The 18,102-nt window shown below is 34.3% G+C and overlaps 1 protein-coding gene across 6 annotated transcripts in view; it reads right to left on the bottom strand.

Annotated features, from left to right (window-relative positions):
* Positions 1-18,102, bottom strand: part of RAB3GAP1 (RAB3 GTPase activating protein catalytic subunit 1) — an 85,735-nt gene that overhangs the window by 36,034 nt on the left and 31,599 nt on the right. For all 6 annotated transcript variants that reach the window (XM_081052161.1, XM_081052162.1, XM_081052163.1 and 3 more), the window contains exons 6-9: positions 13,061-13,180; positions 12,012-12,177; positions 6,298-6,397; positions 3,621-3,702 (exon numbers count right to left, since the gene is read on the bottom strand). In XM_081052161.1, coding sequence (XP_080908287.1) covers positions 3,621-3,702; positions 6,298-6,397; positions 12,012-12,177; positions 13,061-13,180 — 468 coding nt within the window. The remainder of the gene's footprint in view (positions 1-3,620; positions 3,703-6,297; positions 6,398-12,011; positions 12,178-13,060; positions 13,181-18,102) is intronic.

Genomic DNA, 18,102 nt, shown 5'->3' with positions numbered 1-18,102 from the left:
GCTACAATGTGGATAAATGTCCAAAACATTATGCTAAGTGAAAGAAGCCAGACACAAAAGGTGACATATTGTATAATGCAGTTTATATGAAATGTCCCAAAATAGGCAAGTCCATAGAGACAGAAAGTAGAGTAGTATCTGCCTAGAGTTGGAGAACCTGGAAAGACTCGGGGTAATGATATCTAATAGGTGAGGCATTTCTTTTTGAGGTGATGAAAGTTTTCTGGAATTAGATAGTGATGATGGTTGTACAACTCTAGAAATACTAAAAACCACTGAATTGGATACTTTTAAATAAATTGGGTTTTTAAAAACTTTTTATTTTAAGTATGTTTTTTCAGGACCCATCAGCTCCAAGTCAAGTAGTTGTTTCAATAAAATCAGTTTTTACAGTACTTGAATTACATGTCAATTTTGAAAAAATGTTATAAGCGAGGGTTGGCAAACTTTTTCTACAAAGGACCAAAGAGTAAATATTTTAGGTTTTGTGGGCCATGTAGTCTCTATAATATTCTTGTTTTTTTTTTTTTCTTTTGAAACCCTTAACAGTGTAAAAATCAGTCTTAGTTCATTGGCTACAGAAAAAAAAGTGATTGTGCATATTTGGTCCACATGTCATAGTTTGCTGACCTCCTCTTATAAATAAATACTAAGTTCCAACAAGTTTTCATGTAAAATTATAAAGAAAGCAAGCCCCCCAAAATGTAGAGGATGACAATATACATTTATAAAATATACATAAATTGTGCAAAGAGTTAACATAGCAGGCCTGGTATTCAGAAAGGGTACCTTCAAGGCTGGCCCTTGGCTTGGCATCTGGGAACGTGGGTTTCAGAAGGGCTCGTACCATCCCTGATACGAACAGCTCACTGTGCCTAACCTACTTGTGCAAATGATATGGTTTATGCTGAATACCTGCTTTCTGCTTGATATGCGCTAGGCAGAGTGCCTACGTGACCAGCCCCTGACAAAAACCCCAAGCACTGAGCCTCTAATGAGTTTCCCTGGTAGACTGCCTTTCCCACATGTTGTCACAATTCATTACTGGGAGAATTAAGTGTGTCCTGTGTAACTGTACTGGGAGAGGAAGCTGGTTCCTAGTTTGCTTGGACCTTACCCTATGTGCCTTTCTCCTTTGCTGACTTTTGTATTGTATCCTTTTGCTGTAATAAATCATAGCCACGAGTACACTGCTGAGTTCTGGGAGTCACAGCAAATCACGGAACCTGAGGGTGGTCTTCTAGACCCTTCTTCCACATACATACAATAGACAGGTGCACATATACACCAAGTTCATGCACAGGACAAACATGTCTGGAAACAGATATATCAAGCTGTAATCAGTGACCACCTGTGAGTAGTGAGATTATGAATTTAGTGAATTTTTTTCTTGTTTAGATTCTAAATCCAGTTATGTTTGGAGTGTACAGAAGCCAAAAGCGCCAAGTACTTTACTTCTCTGATCTTTGATGATGCTCTAGTCTGAGACTGAATCCACAAGTACAGCGTAGAATTCACTGCGATGGCAGGGCCAGGACTCCACCACAATGCACGTAACCTTGGTTATGAACTAGACAACCAGTAGCTCAAGTCTATTTTCCAAGCCAGGTCCGATAATGGTCCCGATTAAACATTTGAGTCACTAAATACCTTTCCAATAAATTAACTTTTTGTGTGAATTAGTTGACTACCACAGTTTGCAACAAAAAACCTGACTAGTAAACATGAATTTTGCTTCTTTTTAAATGTTTTCTAAATTTTCTCTGCTGACCATGAATTATTACTTTCATAATAAAACCAATTTTGGGGGTGGCCGGATGGCTCAGTTGGTTAGAGCATGAGCTCTGAGCAACAGGGTTGCCCGTTCGATTCCCACACGGGCCAGTGAGCTGCGCCCTCCACAACTAGATTGAAGACAATGAGCTGCCGCTGAGGTTCCAGAGGGGGGGGCAAGATGGCTCAGTTGGTTAGAGCGCGCGAGTTCTTAATGAGGTTGCCGGGCGCCCCCTGCAACTAGATTGAAGATGGCGACTGGACTTGGAACTGAGCTGCGCCCTCCGCAACTAAGATTGAAGAGGACAACTTGACTTGGAGCTGATGGGTCTGGGGATAAACACACTGTTCCCCAATAAAGTCCTGGAAATAAACACACACTGTTCCCTTTCCCCCAATAAAATCTTAAAAAATGAAACAAAACAAAAAAACCCAAAAACTAATTTTTAAAGTAAAAAAAATGGCCATAATTAGTATGTGATATTAGAAGATATTGATGATTAGAGGTTTAAAACTATGTAAGTTTCTGAGGTATTGACCTCAGATTCAGTTTCTAAGCTTTTATAACTGTCCTCTTCCTCTAACTACAGAACAATTTCTTTGACAAGTAGAACGGACACTAAAAAAAAGCCTCTTCATTTACTCTTCCACGGCCACAGATTCCTTCCAAAAGCATCATGCCCACAACACTTGCTCATCACCATTTGATTTAAATGGTTGACCATATGCACCATCTTACCCCCAATTTTTTCATTCTTCTTCAATCATTTGTTTCTCTGCTTACTCCTCACCATATTTAAAATTAAGAAGAAATATTTAATAACTAATTCCTTCAAATTTCTATTACCAGGTCAATTTTATTCTCTCCCCTAAAATTTTCTCTAAGCAAAATTCAAATGAATGAACCAGTTGGAAGGTCACACATCTATCTGTAAATCACCCTATACCATTTCCCCCTTACTCACTACGTTCTCACCATGCTGGCTGCCTTCTACTTCCTCCAATAAACTAGCCAAACTCTTTCCTGCATCAAGACCCATTGCACAGGCTCTTCCACCTGGAATGATCATTCTCTAACTCTGCCTGGATAATTCCTCCCCTAATTGAGACGCAGGTTAACACTATCCTGATGGTGCTCCAATCTAAACTAGTTCCTCATTTTACTGTCATGACATGCTATACTTTTCCGCAAATTATTCCACAACTTATATATTTATTTAGGTGATTATTTCTAAAGTCTATTTCCTTCAATTAAATTGTAAATGTCAAGATGGCAGAAACTGTTTTATTTACTTCTGTATCTTTCTCATTTAGCACAGTGCCTACCACATAAAATAAATAAATATCAATTACAAAAGATACTCACCTGAGAAATGTTAAAAGTATTGTTGTTTCTACTTTTATGAGTATTAAGAATATATGCATGCATGTGTATATATTTTTTTAACCAAATAGTTTAACGCAACAAATAAGATAGTTTCTAAGTCAGTACTGTTTATTAACAAAATATAAACAATTGTTAATTCTGGGTATGGATACATGACAGTTTGTCATATATAACATTCTCTGTTTTCAATATTTAAAATGTTTCCCAAAAAGTTGACCAAGAATCACTTCCATATGGAATAATCAATAAATAGAATTATATACATCATACGTATTATTTTAAAGCCTCTTTTATTTCTTAAGTTAGAGAGAAAAAAAACAGATGGACAGATTGTTAGTTACTGGTCTGTTTCTGGTACTATATTCATTCCAGGAATCTACAGTATTATAAAGCACAGTAAAATCAGTATCAATATAATTTTAAAAGTCCCATAATTCAAATGATAGATTAAAATCCTCACCTAATAGGATCTTCACAGGCACCAAATGGTAACTTGCCAAACTCTAGGCCTCCAACTTCTCCTCCTACCAGGGCATCTATATCTAAATGAAAGAAATATTTTTCTATTATTTAGCAAAAAACAGAAATAAGAATTAGATTAGCCCTTTGGGAGATTATAGATTTAAAACTGCCTACATCAAGAGTACCTACAGCAAGTTAGAGAGAAAACAATAAGGTGTTAAAGACATCCCCTTGGAAAGTTAGCGTGAAAGGACATGCTTAATTCCTATTTATTCAGTGTTTCATTCAAGCCATGCATTCTAACTTTAACATCTTAAATTTTCCTTAAATATTACTTGAGAGAACACTATTCCTATAACTTTTTTTGCATTTTTCTAAGAATGTGATTAATACCATCTAAAAGAAAGATTATCCAAGTATTAAAAATTGAATCACCAACCTATATTCATCAGTTTTGCTGTCAATAATTTCTGAATAGCAAATTAGTCATCATTAATAAAATTATATTTCAGTTGACAGTACATGGAAATATTTAAAGTTCACCAAAGAATTTCCTTTCCATTATGAATGGTATATGAGATTAGAGGAGAATTTAGAAGGTAAATCATTCCCCTTAGTTCCATTCCTCCTGAAAAGTAATAAACACTACTAAAAGATATCAAAAAGATTCATTGCTTTTGAAATAATACAGATGGTTGTTTTTACTTATTCATACTACACTGGGAATTCCTATAATTAAAGTCTAATGTTGAGTTATGAACACTCCACAGATTTGCTAAAATCAAGTTTGACAACTATCTACATCCTAACTAAATTATTAAAATTAGTCATTATCTATGCCTCAATTACTTGAGTTAGTAAATTTTCTCAAGCCAATTCATGCCTTTTTTCCAACTAGACAATGCTTACAATAATATCACACTGACTAGCTTTATTACAAGATGTCAATTTTTAAGAGCTTCAAAATTTATCATAACCGCATTTTGTAAATTAAAAATTATTACTAGACTATAACTGCATAAAAGTTTTAATTAAATTAAAAGTGGAGAAGCAACATTGTGAAATGAAAGGATCACGGGATTTAGAGTTTGACCAGTGTCTGAATATGAACTTTATCACTTGGTGACCATGTGACCTCAGGCCAATTACCTATGTTCTCTAAGAAAGACAGTAATAGCTGTCTCATAGGTAAATGAGAATTACATGAGATAATATATAAAATGCCATGCACAGTGTCTGGCCCATATTACGTGTTCAATGCCTTCCTTCCTTCTATAAGACGAAAACATTAAAACTGTATATGGCCTTCAATCCACTGAGGAAGGTTAATATTTTAATCCCCATTAAAAAAAAATTTGGCAACAGAACATTAACAGAGGCCTTACTGGCGATCAGAATTATAAATGCTAAGATTCTGGCTCTTGGGCTTCTTCTTAATCATCAACAGACCATACCATCTTGGGAAATCTTTAAAACTAATAATAGAGCAGCCTTTGAAAAAAGGAAAAAAGGAGGGTAGGAATTTAAACTTCTATTATAGAAACCAAACACAAATTGTCTAGTGGGTATTGTTGTCCAAGAACTAAAATTACCAAAACAAATATTTGAGTCTTTCCTCTAATATAAATGTCAGCTTAGCTTTTATTTCCCTTTGCTGTAGTTTAGATGCAGTTCTTTTAGTGTACATTAGAGTTTCAAATTATTCAGTGGTACATAAAACAGCAGTAGTATACATAACCACCAAAAGCTAAGAATGTACTACATTAATTTTAATCACAAGACCATCAATTTAATATTTTCAATCCTATAAATAACCAACTGATTGGAATAAAAATAAACAGTGAATAATTTTATTCTTATTTATTTCTCTTTGAGGGAGGTAGACTGAAAAATGTTTCCAAGCTAGTAAAATACTTATAATTATTTATAAGTTTGTATTAAATTTCTTATTAGATGTACTTGAATTACACTTATATGTGAGAGAAACACCCAAGAACTAAATACTTCACTTAATTAAGCTATACCACTTAATTAGGCTATACAAGTATGTCAATCAAACTGAGCTTTTCTAGAACTTATGTAGTACCTTCTTCAATTTTGTGTCCCTGGCAGTCTGGCCTATTATAGGCTAATAATTAATGACTGTTGAATGAATCAGTATATCATAGCTAAGCAGGCAAACTGATTTTATTTACACTTTTATCAAATGTAAGTTAAAGTAAAATGTTCCATAGCTTTTCCCATCATAAATGCATGTGTATAGAAACTTTTCTTTTCCAGCTTTCCTTATTTAACACTCTTCTGCAGACTCCTCAAGGTTCTCTGCATGTCTATCCTCAGCTTATGAGGGTGGCTTCCCTTATTCTATTCTAAAAACAACCACTTTAATTATTCACTACATACTAATTTGAAGCACACAGCATTCCACAGCAGGGGGAGGCTTTATAAATAATATTAGCTTTCAAAGACAGATTGTCAAATATAGAGTGATACTGTCTCTAGAACCCACAGAGCTTTTTTAAGAGGAAAAAACCACAAAGGCAATGAAATCAGCAATATTACATTTAGAATGAATTACAAATATTTCAAATTTGAAACACACTGTTGAATAATCTGAATATATTTTCTTTTCTATTTATGGTCAGTAAGTTAAATACAGTTTTAAACTATCTCACCTGGAGGTTGCTGAGGCCAAAAATACTGCTGCCAATCCTGAAGTACATAGGTAAATCGAATAGCAATACTAACTGGAGGCAACGGAGTTAAGGGACATCCCTAGGAAATAAACGCAGACAATATTGTGTAGCTTTAAAAACAGTGTTTTTAAAAACAATACCAGAGAGCAAATTACATTAGAATAAAGCTGTTTAAACTACTACCTGGAGATAAGATTAAATTCTATTATGCAAAACATTCTTTCAAAATATCTAATACAATTTTAATTATAAGAATATGTCTTACTAGTCTCTTCAGCTATACTGAATCTGAAAAAAATGTGATTCATTTTTTAAATAAGGTAAAACTATTATAAAGTGAAAGACTAGGGAGATGATGTCTTTTTCTTTCTTTTAAATTAAAATCAAATCAAATTAAAGCCGGTCTTGAATACTGAACCAAAAATTTAGACTATGACAAATGGACACTCATGCAAAACAGTTTATATTAATGAATCAGTGAACAGAAAAATTTAGATTTATCTTTATATTCATTAAAAATCATAAAAATTAGTATCATCCAAATATCCTATGATCTCAGCTTACCTTAATAATGGTTAACCTACATTAATGTGGAATAGGACTTAAATGTGCATAGGAATCACCTAGGGAGCTTGTGAAAATGTAAATTCAATAGTATTCTGCATATCTAACCAGTTTCCAGGTGTTGCAGATACTACAGGTCAGGAAGAATAAGAGACATTTAGCTCAGCAGCAGCACCAATAAATGTCACTAGAAGCTTTAACTCAATACAATCTCAATCTAAAGTTACAATATAAGGTGGTTGCCAAAAAAAAAAAGATCATTCCGTTTTGGGCTTGCTTGTATTACCTTACAAGCAAGGTAAGATTCTGTCTGGTCAGGAATAATCGACAGTCAGGTCCAGATATCATATGAGCGTTCACCCATTAATAAGGTACAAATGGTCTGAAAACCATAACAAGGTTGCTTTCACACATAACTTCTGCCCCAGTCACATACCGTGTTTCCCCAAAAATAAGACCTAGCCGGACCATCAGCTCTAATGCGTCTTTTGGAGGAAAAATTAATATAAGACCCGGTCATATTTTACTATGATATAAACCCGGTCTTATATAGTGTAAGATCCGGTCTTATATCAATTTTTGCTCCAAAAGACGCATTAGAGCTGATGGTCTGGCTAGGTCTTATTTTTGGGGAAACACGATAGCAAAGCAGATAAATACAGACAGACAAAACCAAAAGAAATAGCTATGATCAAACACAAAATAAGTATTGTTATGGGCCCTAGAAAAGGTACAGAAAATCCAAAGTGGTAAATCTGGTTCAAGGCTGAGTTTCAGGTGAAGAAGGAAGCTGCCAGCCTAGGACCGCAAACTGCACTAAATGGAACCAAAAGTACTCCGCCCAGAGTGAGCACACTGCAAGACTCTGCTTAAGGCAGGTAGTGGGGCAGGCACCGCAGTGCTTGGTGCGGTGGTTTTGTTGAAAGTTATGGGACTGGGAGTCACTGTGTGTGTGTGTCTGGGGTGGAGGGGCAGGGGAAGAACCCAGGCTCATGACCTGAGCAAGTAATCCAATAGTTCCAACACTAGATATACAATATACCAAATACCACCACAGAACAAGAGGCTCCCAACCCTACTTTAAGACATAGTTCTAAACTATTCTGCAGGTAGGGAGTAACCACAAAACTACAAAATCACCAGAAAGGATGGGAGAGGAAATTTTAAATGTTAAATATTCCAAATGAGCCTGCAAACAAAATTTTGTCCAAAACATGAAGAAATGTAGTTCTAAAAGAGACAAATATCCAAATCAACAACCAGAATATAAAACCATGAAATACAAAGAACATCTGAAAAAATGAAGAATGTCTAAACAGAAAAAGAAAAGACTATTGTGTGTGTTTTCAAATATTTATAGAGGATTTAAACTTAAATTTTATGTGACTCTCAAGGGCAGAACTGCTCCCCCTCCCCAAAGGAAGTCTTTGCTAATATTTAGATCTATGTGAAAATGAAATATACTATCAGAGAAGGGTGAGCACCCTGGAACACTTCAAGTAAATGTTAAAGAGTAATTTTTATAAATATAGCTTTATAAAGATATTACAGGAGAGTCACGTTATTGGGTAGCTTTAACTATGTAAAACTTCTGAAGTAAACCAAGTCTTAATCATTTTAAATTCAACTCTTTTCAAACCAATGTGGAGAGGTATTTCGTATCTAGATGAGTGAGTTTTGTGCAAGTTCTGACAGGTGATGTGATCAACTGATCAGAACACTTTTTAAAATACAACTAGCATATAGTCATAACTTAAGTCAGATACCACATCAGGGTAGTCCCTGTTCAGTAACGGGAAGCTGAGCTCCATAGACGAGTGACAAAAGATCCACAAAGTAATATACACTAATTATTTTTAGAAACAAGGAATAAAGGTAATACCAGGGATGCCAAAAAAATGAATACACATGACTTGTATTCATCTTTTGTTATCGGTATCTTTGTGTTATCGGTAAATTTGTATTACAATTTTAATACAGTTTTTTCCTTTCTTAAAATATGTATACATTTTTGGGGACCCTGTGTATTTCCATCTGACCAGAAATTAGACCTAAAAAAAATTAAATATAATTGAAGACTTGTGGTGAAAGCAAAGGAAAACAAACGGGGTAAAAATTAACACATACTTGCATTTTTCAAAAATTTCTCAAAAGCACCTATGTAGAATTAAACGGGGTAGAAATTAACACATACTTGCATTTTTCAAAAATTTCTCAAAAGCACCGCACGTAGAATTAAACAGTACTTAGGCATTTCAAAGCCCAGCAAGTTTTTGGAAAAAAAATTACATATATACATGGAACTCTAAAATATATGCTTCTGTGTTGTTTTTTTTAACGGAGATGATCACAAGAAACTGGTAAGTTATTTTGAGGAGAGGGACTGAAGAGTGAAAAGAAACTTTTCCTTTACTTAAATGTTTTGGTTTTGTTTTTTAATTTTTATTGGGGAATTTTGGGGAACAGTGTGTTTCTCCAGGGCCATCAGCTCCAAGTCGTTGTCCTTCAATTTAATTGTGGAGGGTGCAGCTCAGCTCCAAGTCAAGTTGCCGTTTTCAACCTTTAAGTGCAGAGGGTGCAGCCCACCATCCCATGGAGGGAATTGAACTGGCAACCTTGCTGCCACTGCCAAGAGCTCACGCTGTAACCAACTGAGCCACCCAACCGCCCCTCCAGAAACTCAGTGGCAGCTCGCTGTCTTCAACTAGTTGTGGAGGGTGCAGCTCACTGGCCCCCGTGGGAATCGAACTGACAACCCTGCTGTTCAGAGATCGCGCTCCAATCAACTAAGCCATCCGGCGCCTCTCCTTTACTTAAATTTCTTAACCTGGTACATACATTACTTTTTTTTAAATTTCAGAGGGATTTATCTGGGTGGTGATAATCCTACCACTGACTTATTTAGGGTAAAACTAAGTTCTAATCCTAAATATCTTTCTCACAAACCATATACATTAAGAAATTTCAGCACTTTTTTCTCATAATTTTTTCCTTTTAAAAATCTGAAAACCTTCAGAAAGATTACAAAATGAGTATAATGAACACCCATATGACTTTCACCAAGTTCACCAATTATTAACATTTTGATACACACACATATTCCATTTAGCTGTTTATGTCACACATATATATTATGTGTGTGCTTGTGTGTATCAAAATGTTATTACCACCAGAGGGTGCCAAAAAATGTATACACATTTGAAGAAAGGAAAACTGTATTAAAATTGTAATATGCAATATATACCGATAACAAAAGATGAATACAAGTCACATTTGACTTCTGCAATTATAAGAGATGCTCAAAGTGGTTACCATCAGCATCCAGACACTTCTGATTTTGGTGAACTACTTCTCGGGCAACGACCAAAGTGACCAATTGTGTACATTTTTTGGCACTCCCAGTACACATACATACATATACATATATATGAATATATATATGAATAAATTTTGGGCTGAACCATTTGAATGTAAGTTGTAGGTAGGCATCATGACAATTCAACCCTAAATACTTCAGCATGTAATTCCTACAAACAAAGACATTAACCTATGCAGCCATAAAACTGTCATACTTAAGAAGTTTAACATTGATACTATTTTCTAATATACAGTCCATATTAAAATTACCCCAATTGTCCCGATCCCAATTCTCCCCGATCGTGTCCTTTATGGCTATTTTGTTTTGATCAGGATCACATATTCCATTTAGCTGTTATATCACTTTTAGTCTCCTTTAATCTAAACAGCTCCCAATTTTTGTCTTGCTTATCAGGAAACTGACATTTTTGAAGAGTCTAGGCCAGTTACTTTGCAACCTACGGCTTGTTTTGGAAATATGCAGTTGTTTCCTTATGTTTTGATTTATGCTAAACATTTCTGGCAGGAATGCAACACAGGTGATCATATATCCTATTCAATGTATCATACCAGGAAATACCAGATATCAGTTCATTAATCAAATTTGGTCACTGCAGTGAGATGGGTGTCACTTTAAGGGGACTATTTCTTTAAGTAATCGGTCTGCTCCATCACTTGCTCATGTGGCCCTGCTCTTTTCCAATGCCTCCTCAACTTAAACCCTAATTTTCACCCAGAGTAGCACAGGCAAGTCTCTGTGACAGTGGTTTTACAGAACACCAAGGACATACTGAGCACATCCCATTTAGCCTTACTGCTCTCAGTCACAGAATACAGGACAGATTTATCTTAAAAAGCAAATCAAATGAAGATTTGAAAAAAAAGAAAGGCAATTCAGGATCCAAAGAGTACAGACCTCAAGAAGTTCACAGTCAAAGCCCCAAACAGGCAGCTATCTAAAGCCCACTTACGTGGGGAGGTGGGAAAAACAGAGGATTTAAACTTAATGTTATCAATAGGTTCTCGGAACCCGCAACTTTAAATGAAACGACATGGAATGAAACCAATTTTAGCATAGGCTAATTGACACCAACAAGAATTAAGTTCCTACAGCATATTTCTGGTCACAAAAACATCACCAAACTTCTAAACAAAGAACCAAAATACTTCTATTATTAAACACTGAAATAACTGTGAGCTACACGCACATTTAAGAAAGACTAATAAAAATAAGAGAATTATTTTCGAACATTGGACAGGGTGCCCTTCCATCACTGGTACACACATGCACACGCGCACACACTCAGACTATGACAATACAGACACACCAAGTCACCTCACAGTGCACACATGTGGGATGTGGGAAGAAACCGGAGTCCCCAGAGAAAACCCACACAGACATGGCCCCAGACAGGAACTGATTTTTTCCCTCATCAACATTATAAGGAAACAACGAAACAATGTTGAACAAAATGACATTATTTGAGGACCTGCTGTATTACTATTGCAGGAGTAGAAAGAGATAACAACAGAGAAATATCAACAAACTGAACAAACAAAATCAGTTTAATTATTCTTTAGCATCGGTACACTAAAAATCTAATTGGATAGTGTTTATTTAAACAGACAGTAATTTACATAGTCAACTACATCTTTCTTCTAAGTAATTACATTATCAATATTACAGAGAAATACTTCTACGTAATCAAATTACCTAACTGCTACTTTTATCTGGATCCCAGATAAGACTGACAATATCAATGCCAACTCACAATCTTTGATTTGAAGATATCCAGTAGACCTGACAAATGAGTGTACTGATTTGGCACTTTTCGAAGATGAACCATTTCAAAATCAGTTCGGACGCCGGGACCCTGACATTCTCCTACATACGTTCTCCGCCATTTATGATGAATTTGCACGAAGAGTGGCACCTGGCTGTAGGACACAATTAAATAGGAAGAGAATGTAAGTTCACTGGACATTGAAAATCTCTTTAAATCTCAAAATTTTCCATAGTCACATTTTACAAATCTCAAATATTTAAAAGCACTAAACAAGGAACACTCCACAGACTTACAACAAAGACACTCTTAATTCCTTTTCTCCCAACACTAGTAAACTGTAGAAACTATCATTTAGTGGCACTTTGTAATCAGAAGGTTGTTTTACAATGGCTGAAAGTCAGAAAAAAAGCAGTTTTCAATAAAATCTTCAATAAAAGTGAAATCAGCCTTTCCAAAGTTATGATAAAATCTGATTCACAGGTATATACTACAAATTAAACCAACATTCATCGTGAAATATTTTTTACTTTATCATTTGAAGATACAGTCAATCCTCATTATTCATAGATGTGCACATATGCCAATTAGCATACTCGCCAAAATGTATCTGTAACTCCAAAATCAATACTTGCAGCACTTTCACAATCATTTGCAGACATGTGCAGAGCATCAAAAAATTTGAGTCACCAGACAAGTTATGTTCCCAGCAGAGATGAATAAGGTAACGATGTCTTCAAGTTTTAAAATTAGATTTTGTAACAAGGTTTAAATAATTGGAAGCATGAAAATAGTCCAATTTATTCTTCATTTCAAATATTAATATTGAGTATTTCATTAACTTTCCCTTCACAAATGCTCTTCCTAAAGGTTTTGTTGAGTTTGTCCTTGTACGATATACTCCAATACAATAATGTACAAGTACTAATCCTAATTACAATTAAACAACCTATCATTTGGTAACCATTTTCCTTCATAAAATATAATTAAAAATAGTTTTTAACTCATTGTCTAAGTTTTTAGAAATGTCCGCCTACCAGCCAGTGTTTCCCAAAGCGATAGACACAGAACTCAGAAGAAGATTGCACTTCGATTCACTGAGAACAGCATCGCTGTTGGCTGCTGGGGCAATCACCACGAACTCTCGCAATCCATACCTTTAAGGAAAGAATCACTGCCATTAAACAAGGGAAAACTTCAGAATTCAAGAAAAAAATTATTTGAAAAACATGAAAAAATTTCCTTGAAGAAAATTTAACAAAAGGTTTGAAGTACAGGTGATTCTTTTCTTTCATGGCAACTGAACCTACAATAACCTGAATTTCCTTATTTAGTGAAACACTTTCATCATTCAACTACTATTTTCCCTCTATTCTTTACAAATTGGAAACAATTTGCTGAAATCACAAAGTAAAAAACATCAAATAACATTAGCTTTAAAAGTTTAGTTTCAAACATAAACGATGAAAGCCAGCACTGAAATCTTGTTTAAGCATCATAATTAAGGAATTCTTGTATTTTATTTAGTAGCAAACATTAGGTAGAAATCACAAAATTATGAGGAAATAGCTGCTATGTGAAACAGTACAATGGTTCTTAAAATTTTTAAACATAGAATGACCAACATTTCCACATCTGGGTATATACCCCAAACAATTAAAAGCAGGGACTCAAAGAGCTATCTAAACACCCATGTTTATGTATTATCCAAGAGCCAAAAGGTAGAAACCCAACTGTCTGTATGAATAGATGAATGAACAAAATGTGGTATAACATATACATATAAGGAAATATTATTCAGCCTTAAAAAAGAAAGAAATTCTGATACATGATACAACATAGATGAACCTTGAAGATATTATGCTAAGTAAGCCGGCCACAAAAGGATAAATATTGTATAATTCCACTTATATGAAATACACAGAAGTCAAACTCATAGAGAAAGAAATCAGAATGTGGTGATAGGGCTTGGGGGAGGAGAGAGTGAGGAATTATTGTTTATTGGGTACAGAGTTTCAATATGGAATAATTAAAATGTTCTGGAGATGAAGAGCAGTGGTGGTTGCATAAAAATGTGTATGTACTTAATTCCACTGAACTGTACACTTAAAATGGTTAAAACAGTACATTTTGTTATGTATGTTTCACCACAGTACAAAAAAATTGAACAATAAAGGAGCAAAACTACTATATATTTTAAAGAATAAGAAATACAAACGGATAATAATTCTATTAAAATAAGTTCAACCTTACTAGAGATTAGGAAAATAAAAATTAAAATAAGATATCACTATTAACCTATTAGATTGGCAAAAAGATATATGAAATACTGATAAGATCCAGTGTTGGTAAGAGTTTGGGATATGCCACAAGTGGTGGTATAAACCTTCAAAACATTTTTGGAGGACAGAAAGGCAGGAGATACCACTATTTAAAATTCACAAACTTTGAACTATTTATCTCTTTATATCTATGCTACAAAAACATTCATACATACGCACAGATATATTTACAATGATGTTCATTATAATATTCTGAAAAACTAGACATAACAAATATCCTTTAACAGAGAAATAGATAAATAATAATGGTATACCCCCATACTATGAAATACTTAACAGTCATTAAAAACAATCTGAATTTACTAACATAAAGGCTATCATGAAATGCTGAGAAAAAAAGAATATCAGAACAATATGTACAGTGAAATCCCACTTAGGAAAAAAAAATTCCAAGTCAAAACCACAAAATACATCTACATATAACTCACATTCTCATAAAAAAGTACCTTGATGGATATATCCCATATTTCCCATGTGTGTGAAAATGGACAGGATGGGGAAGAGAGAATGGGAAAAGTGAAGGGGGAATGTAATATAAGATAATGTGGTTCATTAATAAGTCTTTGTATTTCCTACAATTTCTACTTTATTAAGAGCTTAAATGTATGAACACAAAGAAAAATCCCACTATGGTAATTTTTAATAATAGAACTGTTTTATCATTACATGTGTATACTAAATACTAAATTTAAATATAAATGTGCCTTAGCATCACATCCTCCAACTGAGAAAGCAGGACAATCATTCATTTTTGTCTATTTTGTTTTAAGATCCATTTTTCTTTCTTGCTCCAATAAAGACTAAAAGCAGAAACAAATAATTCACCAATATTTGATATATCTGTCATTAATCTTGCATAGGAAAATCATAAAACCGTAACATATACTCTAAATGCTACCATTTTGCAACTCCTGCATGTATTACTTTAGGAAAAAAGTATATTCAGTCTCTTCAAATAATATAAAGAATAGATGCATAAAATACAGCATCACCAAAAATAGTGAAAAAATGAAAAAAAATGAAAACAATGAAAAAAACCTTTCTTGGACATATTTAAATACCTCACATCTAAAAAAAACACCTAATAATAAAATGGAGACATTTAATAGCAATTGCTTTACTCAATTTTTATCCTCCAGCTATCTTTGAATATTGCATCTATATCTTCACTTATAATCTACTCAGATTAATTCTAATAAAATCTAGCAAATTTTATACAGTATAGCTCTATTTCCCCCTCCTCTTTGTGGTGCAACACCGTCATTTATATTACATGTTACATATATGTTATAAACCCAACAATACAGTACTATAGTTATTGTTTAAGCAATCTTATTTTTATTTTTTTAATTAAGAGGATATATCATTTATATTTACTAGAGTATTTCCAATGATTTTCATACCTTCCTGTGTATCCAAGGTACCATCTGTTTCTTTTAATAGTGCCTATAAGGCAGGTATGACTGCAATGAATTCTCTGTCTTTATTTATATGAAAATGTTATTTCACTTTTTTAAATGTTTATTTATTTATTTATTTTTAAGGATTTTTATTGGGGAAGGGGAACAGGACTTTATTGGGGACAGTGTGTACTTCCAGGCCTTTTTTCTAAGTCAAGTTGTTGTCCTTTCAGTCTTAGTTGTGGAGGGTGGAGCTCAGCTCCAGGTACACTTGACTGACCCAAAGATCTCTGACGTTCTGTCCATTTTTCTTTAATCTTCTTTCTGTTCCTTGGATTGAACCATGGAGAAAGGCAAAATCACAGAGACAAAAATCTGTCCTCAGTTAAACCTAGCTGTACTTTCAGTGTATTTTTCCAATTTCAGGGGAGCCTCTCCAGACATATATTAATACTACCACTTTTCATATTATTTTCATATTGTTGCTGTAACAAAATATCACAATATTACCTTATATCACAAATATTACCTTATAGTTCTATAGGTCAGAAGTCTGACACAAGTCTCACTGGGCTAAAATCAAATTGTCAGCAAGGCTGACAGCCTTCTGGAGGCTCCAAGGGATAACCCATTCCTTCCCTTTTCCACTTTCTAAAGGCTACCTTCCTTCATTCCTTTGCTCGTGGCCTTCTTCTTTCATCTTTAAATGCAGCAACAGCAGGCCAAGTTCTTCCCACATCACATCACTCACACTGACTCATTCTGCCTCTTTCTTCCACTTTTAAGAATTTTTTCTTGTGATTACAGTGGGCCCACCCCTGTAATCTAGGATAAATAATCCAGGATAAATCTTAAAGTCTGCCGATTAGCAACCCTAATTCTATCTGCTCCCTTGATTCCTTCTTGCCATATAACTTATATTCAGTTTTTGGGTGTGGACAACCTTAGGAGGTAAATAGGGTTCATTATCCTGCCTTCTTATTAAAACTTCTGCTCAGTAAAGAGCTCATGAATTTATATTTGGGCATTAATGTCTGCTAAAGCTAATCTGTGTCATTTGCAGGGTATTTATTTTATTACACTATAAGGAATAACAATTAATCAAGGGACTAAATCCCTAATGATGGTTTCAGAAATTGGTCATTAGAAGGTATTTCAATGATATCCTTTAAATAGAGTGAAGCATGCAACAAATCACATGATTAAGATCAATTACTTTGCCTAGACAATAAAAATTGATCATGTCCACATATCTTTTAAAGACGAGTTTTATAAAATACACTTAAAATAGTTAAATAGGCTTGGGAGCTAAATTGACAGGGGCTTGATACAGAAACTGAAACTACAAGATATCAAAATAGATGTAGATTGAACTATCAAAATTAAGCATTTGACATAAATGTCAAAATACTATCTTCTAAAGTTGAATTTGAAAATATAAGATAATCATGTAGGAATTTTATCTCTTTCTGACAGGGTCAACCTATACTAATTGAATATGAATGGTATAAATGAATATTTTACGTAAGTTTTCAAATCTTCAATGTCACTGCTTTAGAATTAAGTTTAGTTCAATTTTTTAAAAAGAAATATAGGTAAAAATTTCTGTGAATGTTATTCTTCAGTTGCTATGAAGCATGGTAATTTATAATCTTGCAAATTTTAAGAATTTTAATTTTTAACAACTATAATTTTAAAATTCTATAAAAAGTAGAAGTATGCATGAGAACACTATGAAATCTTAAGAAGCCAGGTTCACATTAGGCCCCAAATAACACAGATAGATCCCTTCTCATCTGTTGCCATTCTCAACCCTCTGCTGCTGTGTTCCAGGCTTTACCCAACCACTTGCATGTTTCAAATTCTTAATTTAAGCATCATCATCTCCACTAATGCTCTTGTTCTTCCTTCAATATCTTTTTAACTGACTCTGCCCAACTTGTTCTCACTTGTCTTTCAGGATTCAGGTGAGGTATTGCCTCTTCTGGCAACACTTTTCTGACTTAATCTGTCTGAAAATGGGCACCAGCTGTGAGTTTGCATCAAGCCTCGTGCTGCCCTCTATGAGAGCATCTATCCAGAGTGCTGCCATTGGTTTCCTTACCTCTACCCTACTAATCCCAAAGCTTACTGAGACGGGGATCACGTTATCCAAGGCATCCCAGTATCTGGCTAACAGTAGATGTTTCAAAACAATGTTTGCCTAATAAAAGAAAACACATATAAACGTGTGTGTGTGATATTGCACTTTTTTTTAAATTAAAGTTTACTGGGGTGGCAATTTAGGTAAAGTCACATAAATTTCAGGTGTACAATTCTGTAATACACTATCTATAT

Source organism: Rhinolophus hipposideros, assembly GCF_964194185.1.
Source record: "Rhinolophus hipposideros genome assembly, chromosome: 6".
Taxonomy (NCBI): Eukaryota; Metazoa; Chordata; class Mammalia; order Chiroptera; family Rhinolophidae; genus Rhinolophus; species Rhinolophus hipposideros.
Note: the sequence above shows the minus strand (reverse complement) of the source record. Positions and strands in the feature narration are given on the sequence as shown.